Source organism: Indicator indicator, chromosome 2, assembly GCF_027791375.1.
Source record: "Indicator indicator isolate 239-I01 chromosome 2, UM_Iind_1.1, whole genome shotgun sequence".
NCBI lineage: Eukaryota > Metazoa > Chordata > Aves > Piciformes > Indicatoridae > Indicator > Indicator indicator.
In genome coordinates this window covers 56,995,663-57,008,691 of record NC_072011.1, presented here as the reverse complement: position 1 = coordinate 57,008,691, position 13,029 = coordinate 56,995,663, and the positions used below count along the sequence as shown (strand labels likewise).

The window sequence follows — 13,029 nt, the reverse complement described above, 5'->3', positions numbered from 1 at the left end:
GGAACAAATTAATACATCAAGTTCTTCCTTTTTTTCCTCACCATTCGCATCACATTTGCAATAGCTGAATTTTGCCTACAAAAATGCCTCTATCCATCATAGCTCTGTCTTGGGTAAAAATCACACAATAGTGGGAGTTGGAAGGGACCTCTGGAGACTGAGTCCAGCCTCCTGCCCCCCAGCTAAAGCAGGTTTTTCACCTAAAGGAGGTCACACAGGAACGCATCCAGGCAGGTTTTGAATGTCTCCAGGGATGGGGACTCCACAACCTCTCTGGGCAGCCTGTTCCAGTGGTCCATCACCCTTAAATTAAAGAAGTTCCTTGTCATGTTCAGATGGAAAGTCTTATGTTCAAGCTCGTGATACTGCTTTTGTCCAAGAGAAAAATAGGGGAACAATTTTTATGTATGCATCTCATTTTACTTTTTGCATTAGTCAGCATAGTTGAGAAAGCAGCTTGAAGAAGACTCTGCACATCTTTAAAAAGTGAGTTCACTACATTGTAGTAGGATCAAGTAGTTGCAGTCTTGACAGAGTTGAAGTTCAACATTAAGGAAACTTTTAACTTGCACAAAAGGGATAGCTGTGCTTCCTAAACACCCCTGTATTGAGGTTTGGAGGAGGTTTGTTTTGTTTCTTGTTTTAAAATCTGTACAGTAAGGATTAATAGTTTAACTTTTCTCAGTTCTTCACCTTTAATGTGAATGATTGCATGTAGCCTATCCATTAGCTACCTTTTTATCAAGAGGATAGAGTGATTCTAAGAGTGTTGACAGCTGCCATTGGAGTCCTGGATAGTTTCCATCTTAGGGCTTAGATGTCATTTTCAATTGTTAGTTTTGGCTAAAGTTCTTGCAAAAGCTACCTAACACATCTCTATAGTTTACCAACCTCAAAAATCTGTTACACTAAAAGTACAGATTTCTTTATGTCTTCTGTGGGTGCTTTTGTGACTCTGCTGTTCACATTACTGTAGTATGTAGGATATCACAGAATAATTGAGGCTGGAAAAGGCCTTTAAGGTCCATACATTCATACAACAGTTTAGGTCAGAAGGGACCCAAACAGTTTCCCTGCCATGGACAGGAGCACCTTCCACTAGACTGTGTGCTCAAGGTCCTGTTCAACCTGACCTTGAACACCTCCAGGGAGGGGGCATCCATGACATCCCTGGAAAACCTGTTCCAGTGTCTCACCACCCTCACTGGAAAGAATTTTGTCCTAATATCCAGTCTAAATCTGCCCTCTTCCAGCTTCAATCCATTCCCCTCATCCTATCACTGCAAGCCCTTGTAAAAAGTCCCTTCCCAGGCTTCGTGCAGGTTTCTTTCAAGTACTGGAAGGCCACTAAAAGGTCTCCCTGGAGCCTTCTCTTCTCCAGGCTGAAGAGCCCCAACTGTGGCAGTCTGTCATTGAGTCCAACAGTTGGATAATTGAGTCCAACACTTAACCTAGCACTACGAAGTCCACCACTAAACTATGTCCCCAAGTGCCACATCTACATGTCTTTTAAGTGCCTTCAGGGACAGTGACTCAATAGAATTCCTTAGTGAAATAAAGCAGGTAATACCATCAGTGTTCTAGGTAGTGGGGGAAATGGGGCACCTTGAAGCACTGAGAAGCATCATCTAGGTGGTTTGTGCTGAAATAGAAGAATCTAGGTCTTTCCCAAGTTATATGTCCTGTTTGCATCTCTTGTTATACCAGTACTCTGGTATATATAGTATTTATGTCCTGACTTATTGTTTGTGGTAGTTGAAGCCTGTGGTCTTGAAGACTGATAGAAATACCTATTATGTTCAAGCTTTGAATGGTTTTCTAGAACCATTTGTGGTGATTTTTGGTTTCTTACTTCTCCACATGTAATAAAATGAGAAGTCTGTATTTCAAACAGCAAAACAATCTGGACCTTGCAACTCTATTCTGTGTTTCATGGTGTGTCGGTGTGAGCTGAAATTCCCCCCCCACCAACAATAACCAGGCTAGCCCAGTCTGGAAGCAAATGAAAAGCTGTATTTACAAGCAGAGTCTAAAATCTACAATGAAATGCAATGAATATGTACAAATATACAAAATTCACAACATTCACAAATATATACAATCAACAGAAAAAGCACAATCGATCTCCCTTTGCTTCCCCCCAAGGGGACCCTCCCAAAGGGGCCTCCCTCTCCCAGGAGCTTCCCCCCAGACCCCCCTGGACAGAGAAGCAGAGTTAGTTAAGCAGAAAGTTGTTAACTTAGCTGCCAAGGTCAGTGTGTGTTATCTTCAGCCAGAAGAGAAGAAGAAACAGCAGCCAGACAGCCCAGCAACTGCCCCCACTGCCGAACGCAGAATGTGCAGAGTGCCTACTTTGTTTTGGGTAATAGTTCTTAAACATTTCTATCTATCCAATGGAAGTGTTTAGAACAATCGTTATTTTGCTTTCTTACAGCCAATAGTGACCTATTTACATTCTTTCACTTTCTCTGTTTTGAACTTTGCAAGGAAAAATTAAAAAGACAGTTTCAAACCACCACAGTCCACCCCTTCTAAACAATTCCATTGGCTGCTACTATCATTTATCTAATCTAAAATAATATCTACAACACTAGGTGAATAAAGACCATAGTCCATTCCGGCTATCTCAGATGTAGATGATTCAAAAGAGTCAAATCACAGGAAAAACAGCAAACAGTTTGTTTCCTCGCAGATGGAGTGAAGAAAGGAACAGGGACTCTCAGGTGACTCAGGGCTCTCAGGGTTCGTGTACCGTAGATCTCATGAACTCTCCTCTTGGGCGCGATGCTGTATCTGCACAACACTCTGAATTTAACCTCTCTCAGCCAAAGTTAGATTTCTTTGTGGAATACACTGAATTTCACCATTTTCTTGCATCACCCAATAGGTGTGACCAGGACCTTCAGCAGAAACCACCCCTCGGACAGGTTTGGCCTCTCCTGAAGGAGAAAATACCCAAACAGTTTTGCCTAACAGATTCTTTTCTCTGATAACGGGAACTCTATCACCTTCTTCCTTTCGCAACAAATCTGATTGCGCAGGTCCAGCTCGATTCACTGAACCTCTACTATTCACCAACCAGGTTGCTTGTGCTAAATGTTTCTCCCAGTTTTTCAAAGATCCACCCCCCATGGCTTTGAGAGTGGTTTTCAGCAAACCGTTGTAGCGTTCGATCTTCCCTGCAGCTGGTGCATAGTAGGGAATGTGGAATATCCACTCGATGCCGTGCTCTTTGGCCCAGTTTTTTACAAGATTGTTCTTGAAATGAGTTCCGTTGTCCGACTCAATCCTCTCTGGAGTTCCGTGTCTCCACAGGATTTGTCTTTCCAGACCAAGAATGGTGTTACGTGCAGTTGCATGAGGAACTGGATAAGTTTCCAGCCATCCAGTGCTTGCCTCTACCATAGTCAGCACATACTGCTTACCAGATGGAGAACGAGGTAGAGTGATGTAGTCAATCTGCCAGGCTTCACCATACTTGTACTTGGACCATCGGTCACCGTACCACAAGGGCTTGATCCGCTTTGCCTGCTTAATAGCAGCACAAATGTCACAGTCATGGGTGACTTGTGTGATAGCATCCATGGAAATGTCAATGGATCTGTCACGAGCCCATCGGTAGGTTGCATCTCTGCCTTGATGTCCTGACGAGTCATGGGCCCACCGAGCTAAGAACAGCTCACCTCGGTGTTTCCAGTCAAGATCAGGATCAAGATCAGAGTTTGTGTCCACCTGGGAAACTCTTGCAGCTAGATCTGCCTGATGGTTGTGTTGTTGTTCCTCTGTAGCTCTGCTCTTAGGAATGTGAGCATCCATGTGTCTCACTTTCACTGGGATTCTCTCAATGTGAGCAGCAATGTCTTGCCACAGATCTGCAGCCCAGATTGGCTTTCCTTTCCTCTGCCAGCCATTCTTCTTCCAGTCTTTCAGCCAACCCCACAAGGCATTGGCTACCATCCACGAGTCGGTGTAGAGATAAAGCTTTGGCCATCTCTCACGTTCAGCTATGTTAAGAGCTAGCTGGACAGCTTTTACCTCTGCAAATTGACTGGATTCTCCTTCTCCATCTCTCGCTTCTGCAACTCTGCGCGTTGGACTCCACACTGCAGATTTCCATCTCCGCTTGTTCCCAACAAGACGACAGGAACCGTCTGTGAACAAAGCATATCTCTTGTCATCATCAGACAGATCACTGTAAGGAGGAGCTTCCTCAGCACGAGTTACTCTCTCCTCTGGAGGTTTAGCACAGCTTGTGCCTTCTGGCCAGTTTGTGATCACCTCCACCAAACCAGGCCTTTCGAGATTTCCCATTCGAGCTCTCTGTGTTATCAGAGCCATCCACTTAGACCAGGTAGCATCTGTTGCATGATGTGGTGAAGAACCTTTGCCTTTGAACATCCAATTCAGAACTGGCAATCTAGGAGCTAGAAGAAGTTGTGACTCAGTTCCGATCACTTCAGAAGCAGCTTTCACTCCTTCATAAGCAGCTAAAATCTCTTTCTCTGTTGGAGTGTAGTTTGCCTCTGAGGCTCTGTAGCCACGACCCCAGAAACCAAGAGGACGTCCTCGTGTCTCCCCTGGAGCTCTTTGCCATAAGCACCAGGTTGGACCATTGTCACTCGCGGCCGTGTACAGAATGTTCTTAATGTCTGGACCAGCTCGGACAGGTCCCAGACCCATCGCTTGGACTACCTCTCGCTTGATCTGGTCAAAGGCTGCTTGTTGCTCAGGACCCCATTGGAAACTGTTTCTCTTTCGGGTCACATCATAGAGAGGTTTCACAATCTGACTGTATCCAGGAATGTGCAGTCTCCAAAATCCCACTATGCCTAAGAAACGCAGAGTTTCTTTCTTGTTGATGGGATTTGCCATGGTGGAGACTCTGTTTATCACATCCATTGGGATGTGACGGCGACCATCTTGCCACCGCACTCCCAGAAACTGGATTTCTCTGGCAGGTCCTTTCACCTTGTCTCGCTTGATAGCGAAACCAGCTTGCAAGAGAATGTCAAGGATTTTGTTACCTTTCTCGAAGACTTCTTCAGCAGTCTCACCCCAGACGATGATGTCATCGATGAAGTGAATGTGTTCTGGAGCTCCACCTTTCTCCAAAGCATCATGGATCACTGCATGGCAGATGGTTGAACTGTGAATCCACCCCTGGGGCAAACGATTGAATGTGTACTGAATGCCTCTCCAGGTGAAAGCAAACTGAGGCCTGCATTCCTCTGCTATGGGAATAGAGAAGAAAGCATTAGCAATGTCTATGGTAGCATACCATTTGGCCTGCTTGGATTCCAGCTCATATTGGAGTTCCATCATGTCTGGTACAGCTGCACTCATGGGTGGAGTTACTTCATTCAAGGCACGGAAATCAACTGTCAGACGCCACTCTCCATTCTGCTTTCTCACAGGCCAGATTGGACTGTTGAAAGGTGAATGAGTTTTGCTGATGACCTTCTGACTCTCCAACTGACGAATCAAGTTTTGAATGGGCACCAAAGAGTCACGGTTGGTTCTGTATTGTCTGTGATGCACAGTTTGAGAAGCAAGTGGCAGCTTTACATCCTCTATCTCATGTTGTCCCACAACTGCAGATTCATCTGAAAGCTCAGGTCTAATGGACAACTTCAATTTTCCTCCATCAATTTCTACAGTTGCTATTCCAAAAGCCCATTTGTAACCCTTAGGGTCTTTAAAACGCCCTTCTCTCAGAAAGTCAATTCCCAAAATACAAGGTGCATTAGGACCTGTTACAATAGTATGTTTCTTCCACTGCTTCCCAGTTAAACTTATATCAACCTCTATCTTAAACAACTCTTGAGATCCACCAGTGACTCCCTGAATAGTTATAGATTCTCCCCCTTGATAATTTGATGGTATTATGGTGCACTGAGCTCCTGTGTCAACCAAGGCCCTGTACTTCTGAAATTTTGAAGTGCCAGGCCACTGGATGTACACATCCCAATAGGTTCTGTTATCTCCATTATCCCTTACCTCCCCCTGGCGGAAGGCAGGGCACCCCTAATGGTGGGGATTACATCCACATGTACAGCTGGCACAACGTCCAGCACCAGAATTAGGATCACTGTTGGAGCTATCAGAGTTGTTCTGGGAAACTGAGGAAGTGACAGCTACCCTCCTGGTATTGCTACCTCGGGATCTGCCTCTCTGCAGCTCCCGTAACCTCTTGAAAAGATCAGAAGTTGGCTGACCATCCCATCTGTTCATGTTCTCACCAAACTGGTCACGCAGAGTTATCCAGATACTGCCACGTGATTGCCTCTGCTGTCTGTTTTGGTTTGACCTATTCTGGAATGGCCTTCTTGGAGCACGTCTGTTCCTAACAGCTGAAACTTGTATCCATCTGGAGGAAGAGGAATTAGAATCATCCCCCTTCATCAAGTTGGATATGGAGGTTTTAAGTTCCTCCTTCAGCTCTTTCATGCAATTCTTCATTTCTCCAGACAAAGTTTCAATGGCTGAAACCAAAGAAGTACGTGCAAGACTATCCTCCAATTGCCTCATTTGGTCAGTGAAATGGCCAACAGTAGGAGGTGCTCCACCATAATTTCTTGCCACAATCCTGCTTGCCAGAATAGTAGCATAATTAGGAGGAGCAAGCTTAATGAGCTTTTTGGCAAGGCCTGTTCCAACAGGAATTTCATCAGGATTCAGAGTCTTATGATCTCCATACATTACTTCTCTCACAGCAAACTCTCTCAGACGCTTGATTCCCTCAGCTATTGTGGTCCAAGGCTTAGGGTTCCATGGTAAATCATCTCTGCTGGGGTACCTCAGCGAGACTGCCAGTAGGAGGCGTGCCCACAGAGAAACTTTACCAATGCACTTGCCTAGGTGCCTGTCTATGCCTGTATCCTTTGAGAGCATCCCCAACTGAGAGGCCGACTTGTCGCCTACCACCAATGCTGGGGCTCCCATATCAAAACACCTGGCTAGCCAAGACAGGACTGGCTCATTATCTCCTCTGATGTAATCCTTCCTCACATGTCTAATTTCCTGTCTGGGTGCATTAGCTGACTGTATGTCATCCTCATCATCATCATCATCATCATCATCCTGAGGTCGCTGTCCCCATAATCCTATTTTAATCCTCCATTGAATTTCTTTGAGTTCAGAGGCACTACCAGCAGTTGCTAATCTACCAGGGTCTACATCCTGACCTACATCTCCATCATCCATGTGGGGTCTCAAGAGGTCTACCAGAGTTTTAAGGCTAACCCTCTCTTCCTCATCAGAAGGATCTTTCTTAACAGAGGGACCCTGAGTAGAAGGACCCTCATCTCCATCTGCACCATCTCCTGCAGCATCTGCATCTCCTTTACGCTTTCTGGTTACAGTGGCCACCAAATTTACTGGCTTGGTTTTCACATTCACAGCAGAGTTGGAAGAGCAAGTAGCCTTATGTCTTTCTTGATACAGTGCTATCAGTAGCCATATGATTATTCCAAGAAGCAACAAAATTAAGGCAAGCACAAGATATCTAGGGTACCACTGATTACAAAGACCCTCTGTAGTTGTAAGAGGAGTAACAAACTCATATGTGTCTGCTAGCAGATCCATAGTTGAGTTACCATAGCTTCTTAGCCCAATAAGACCATAACAGAATTCACCAACATTCAGTAACTTGTTCTTAACCCAAAGAAACAACTTATATGCCACATATCTCACAATCTTGTCTATCATGCAGGAAACAGCCCATCTGTAAACAATCACACTGATAACAGAGGAAATAAAATTACTCAAAATCCAAAACAGCTTCATTTTGCTTCCTAATCTGAGCAGAAATAAATCAAACAACTATCGAGCCCCAAGTTGGAGCGCCAAAAATAAAAAGTGTGTCGGTGTGAGCTGAAATTCCCCCCCACCGACAATAACCAGGCTAGCCCAGTCTGGAAGCAAATGAAAAGCTGTATTTACAAGCAGAGTCTAAAATCTACAATGAAATGCAATGAATATGTACAAATATACAAAATTCACAACATTCACAAATATATACAATCAACAGAAAAAGCACAACCGATCTCCCTTTGCTTCCCCGCAAGGGGACCCTCCCAAAGGGGCCTCCCTCTCCCAGGAGCTTCCTCCCCAGACCCCCCTGGACAGAGAAGCAGAGTTAGTTAAGCAGAAAGTTGTTAACTTAGCTGCCAAGGTCAGTGTGTGTTATCTTCAGCCAGAAGAGAAGAAGAAACAGCAGCCAGACAGCCCAGCAACTGCCCCCACTGCCGAACACAGAATGTGCAGAGTGCCTACTTTGTTTTGGGTAATAGTTCTTAAACATTTCTATCTATCCAATGGAAGTGTTTAGAACAATCGTTATTTTGCTTTCTTACAGCCAATAGTGACCTATTTACATTCTTTCACTTTCTCTGTTTTGAACTTTGCAAGGAAAAATTAAAAAGACAGTTTCAAACCATCACACATGGTTTTCCTATTTTGCCATTCAGGAAGTTAATATCACATAATGTCAGATTGGAAGGGACCTGAAGGATTGTCTGGTCCAACCCTTTTAGGTAATGGTACAATTGAAACGAGGTTGCCCAGCACCCTGTCAAGCAGAGTCTTAAAGCAGCCCAATGTAGGGCAATCCACTACTTCCCTTGGGAGATTGTTCTTATCTCTAACTGTTCTCATGGGTTAAAAATTTCTTCTGGATTCCAATTGGAATCTCCCTGGGAGTAACTTGCACCCATTACTCCTTGTCTCTTGTATGTAGTAGAAATGCAGGTGACCAGTAGAATTAAGTTTACATCTGAATGCTTGTAATTGGCCCTGTGTACTTGTTATTTGTACTTTATCACTGTGCCTTTCAAACAGGTTTGCAGTGGGTGGTACAGGCAGAATTCCTTCCAATAGAATAAACTGGAAATGTTTGTTGCCCTTGTTCCGCATTAATGTGGAATTCCTCACTAGAGTGTACTAGGTGTGACAGGAAAGGTGGTGTAGGACTGTATTGCCAAAGATAGAGTTATCTTCCTCTGGAAAGAGATGAAGCTGGCATTTATGAGCCATTTTTAGCAGATGCATCTTAACTGTACTAGATGATAGAGGCTCCTACTTGACAGAGAAGAAATTCTTTACAGTGAGGGGGGTGGAACACTGGAACAGGTTGCCCAGGGAGGTTGTGGATGCCCCCTCCCTGGAGGTGTTCAAGTCCAGGTTGGGCAGGGCCTTGGACCTGCCCATGGTAGGGAAATTGGAACTAGATTATCTGTAAGGTCCCTTCCAACACAAACTATTCTATGATTCTGTTTCAGTCAGTTATTTTAATGTTCAGAGATTCATGTCATGCCACAATCCATATATTCCTTCTCCTCTCTATACTTTCTTATGGGTATCTATAATTTCTGGATAACTATTTTTCTTTTTTTTTTTTTTTTCCCTCTCTCTAAGATATAATTGACCCAGCTATCCTACGTCCTGGTAGACTGGATAAAACACTCTATGTGGGTTTGCCACCACCTGAAGATCGACTTGCTATTTTAAAGACCATCACCAAAGTGAGTATTTGGAAATAAATCCTTATCTCAAAGCTTGGTGGAATGATTTAAGACAAATTTAAATTTTACAGAGTGAGTTGCAGGATCCTGTTTTGTGAAACACTTTCAGATATTACATGTGGTCATAAAAATAAACCATCAGCCACATCTGCTGTTAAATTTGCTCTGAGACTGCAAAGGGTTGATGAATATTAAGTAAAGCAAACCTTTTAAGCATAGAAGCTCTGCCTTTATAGTCACAGTTTGAACAGATCTAATTAAAAGATTCCTATCTGTATGAGTAATGGACCTACAACTGTTTTGTAAGCTTTTCTTTTTTTTTAGTGGGGGGTTCCACACATTCAGTAAAGTGATTCATAAGCTACATCTGTATTTGCTCAACAGTAATTGTGACACTTAATTGCTTTTAGGATCTTGGGTGATTTGTGGTGAATTGTGAACTGGTTGAAGGAAAGAAGTCAGAAAGTTGTGGTCAATGGGACAGAGTTTAGTTGGAGACCTGTATCTAGTGGAGTCCCTCAGGAGTCAGTACTGGGACCAGTACTGTTTAGTACATTCATCAGCAATCTGGATGAGGGAGCAGAGTGCACTGTCAGCAAGCTTGCTGATGACACAGAACTGGGCAGAGTGGCTGATCTCCCATCAGGCTGTGCTGCCATGCAGCAAGACCTGGACCAGCTGGAGAGTTGGGTGGGGAGAAATTTAGTGAGCTACAACAAGGGTGGCAAGTGTAGAATCTTGCATCTGGAAAAGAGCAATCCTATGGACCAGTATAGGTTGTGGACTGGCCTGCTAGAGAGCAGTGAAGAGGAGGGGGACCTGGGGGTCCTGGTGGAGAGGATGACCATGAGCTAGCAATGCACCCCTGTGGCCAAGAAGACTATTGGTATCCTGGGGCGCATTAAAGGGGTGCGGCTACTAGGTCAAGAGAGGTTCTCCTCCCTTTCTACTCTGCCCTGGTGAGGCCACATTTGAAATACTGTGTCTAGTTCTGGACCCCTCAGTTCAAGGGGGACCTCAGAGAATCACTTGAAAGAGTCCAGCGCAGAGCCACAAAGATGATTGAGTGGAACATCTCCCTTGCAAGGAAAGGCTGAGGTCACATCTGGTGAGGCCACATCTGAAATATTGTATCTAGTTCTGGGCCCCTCAGTTCAAGGGGGACCTCAGAGAATCACTTGAAAGAGTCCAGCGCAGAGCCACAAAGATGATTGAGTGGAACATCTCCCTTGTAAGGAAAGGCTGAGGGATTTGGTCTCTTCATCTTGAAGAAGAGGAGACTGAGGGGTGACCTCGTTACCACTTATAAATATGTGAAGGGTGAGCATCAGGAGGACAGAGTCAGGCTCTGCTCAGTGATGTCCAATAACAGGACAAGGGGCAATGGGTGCCAGCTGGAGCAGAGGAGGTTCCATGTGACCATATGGAAAAACTTTTTCACTGTGAGAGTGACAGAGAACTGGAACCGACTATCCGGAGAGGTTGTGGAGTCTTGTTCTCTGGAGACATTCAAAACCCACCTGAATGTGTTCCTGTGTGACCTGCTCCAGGTGATCCTGCTCTGGCAGGGTTGTTGGACTAAAGGATCTTTTGAGGTCCCTTCTAACCCCTGACAGTTTTTGATTCTTTGATTAAAGGAAGCTTGTGATGGTAGAGATTATAGGTCAATATGAAAATGTATAATACCTGCTTTCATGAGTCCTCCCTCTGGATAGTGGCACATTCTGCCCCTTCAGAGATTTGAGTTATAGAGAAGTACTCAAACAGAATTCTTAAGTATGGTACAGCAGCAGTCAAGCCTTAAAAAATGTTACAGGTATTATGAGTTATTCAGATATTTCTTACTTGTTTTGAGTAGATTAACATTGATTGTTAAGAACAGGTGGTCTATCAGATTCCAGGGGTTTTTTGAGCTGCAAAGGAGGCCAAGCCTTCACTACAGAGAAAGTATTATGACAAGTGTGGCAAAAATTATTTTAGCAAATTTGTAAGAAGATACTTCAGACTTGTGTAAGCATACAGTTGTGGTGTAGGCAACAGTTCATCTCATAGGAGAATTCAGAAAGTGAGAACTCAGTCAACCATGTTCTTTCATGCCAAAATGGTTGTTCAAAAGTCAGGTTGTCAACACAAATTCAGGATGTTAGTCTTCCTTCATCTGCGTATTAGTCTTCCCTTCATTTGTTCTATGCATTACCTCATGAAGTGAAAAAAAGTAAGGATGCCCCCCATTTGCTATTAGCAGTAGATCAGTTTTATTGTTTCTAAGCTTTATAGAACTATCTCAGTTAAAAATTTTACAACCCTGTTCTTAAAGGTTGTTGCCTCTTAAAAGACCTAGGGAGAATTGCAATGTGACATCCACGGATCATCTTTTCAAGCATACCATAAGGAATTAATGAGGTTTATTTTACCAAATTTATTTTTTTAAATAAGTCAGTGTTCTTGAATAATTTGGTGATCTGACTTGATGCAGACAACCTTATTCTTATGGAATAAGTGGGTAGTAAGAGTCAGGCACTAGACTTTTAAAGCAGAGTATAACGATTCTAGTACAGAGTTTGCATCTACTCTGGTTTTAATACAGAGATATTGAACCTTGTTCTGCCTAATTTTTGCTGGGGAATTTTTAGAGATTTGTAATTGTCTCGAGTGCTCTCAGTTTAATTAATGACGTGGTAAAATAGTCCAGCAAAGCTTGGTGTAGGACTCCATGGGAAGGGAAGGTGTTATTAAGCAAAACTGATTTCTCTCACCCTCCTAGAATTCACTTGCTCACACTCTCACAGCCACATATAGTCATGAAGATGCAAGCATCTAAGTTATGCATGGCACAGAGGATAAGGAAGTCTGTGCTGAGTCCTTGCTTCATCTTTTGGCTTCCCTTTGACTGCTGATGACGAACTGATCGTTAGAGAGATTGTTTTCTGGATTCCCTGTAAGAATCATAGTTCAGAATTGTGCTTACTTCAGCTGCCAGAAATTTTGGGTGAGGTTGTTGAAGAGTCTTTGCTCTTGCCTTCTGGGAATCTTTGTGGCTACAGTCTGTCTTCCTGTTGGGATAACACCAAGAGGAGTGGCACATGGGATGTGGTAACCTTAGCATTATCCTCTTACCAGAGCATGTTGTCTTCTGCTGACAAACCATCTTGGCTGTGGCCTTATCTGATTATGGGCCTTGTGATAAAAGCAGTACATTGCACAGTGTTCACCAGCTTGGTTCTTGTAGATCCTGTCTTTGGTTATCACAGCATGTTATTTTTGGAATGCCAGATACTTCCATGCATATTTAATTCATGTTATTCTTAATATTTTTGTTACAAATCTTTGTAGTGAATGACATGTTAAGTCTTTAATGGATTTTTTTTCCTCAGCTCTTAATTAACAGGCTAGCAGAAATTAAGTACAAACACTTTCTGAATGAGTTTTTTCCTTGCCTGTTTCTGTGTGCATTCCATGAGGAGGCTGGTGCTGTTCTCACTTTACTATTTCTGCAGTCACCAGAGTT

At 43.6% G+C, this 13,029-nt stretch overlaps 1 protein-coding gene across 3 annotated transcripts in view; it reads left to right on the top strand.

Annotated features, from left to right (window-relative positions):
* The window catches only part of NVL (nuclear VCP like), a 60,724-nt gene that overhangs the window by 36,092 nt on the left and 11,603 nt on the right, over nucleotides 1–13,029 (top strand). For all 3 annotated transcript variants that reach the window (XM_054393371.1, XM_054393388.1, XM_054393379.1), the window contains one exon: nucleotides 9,415–9,521. In XM_054393371.1, the coding sequence (XP_054249346.1) occupies nucleotides 9,415–9,521 (107 nt within the window). The remainder of the gene's footprint in view (nucleotides 1–9,414; nucleotides 9,522–13,029) is intronic.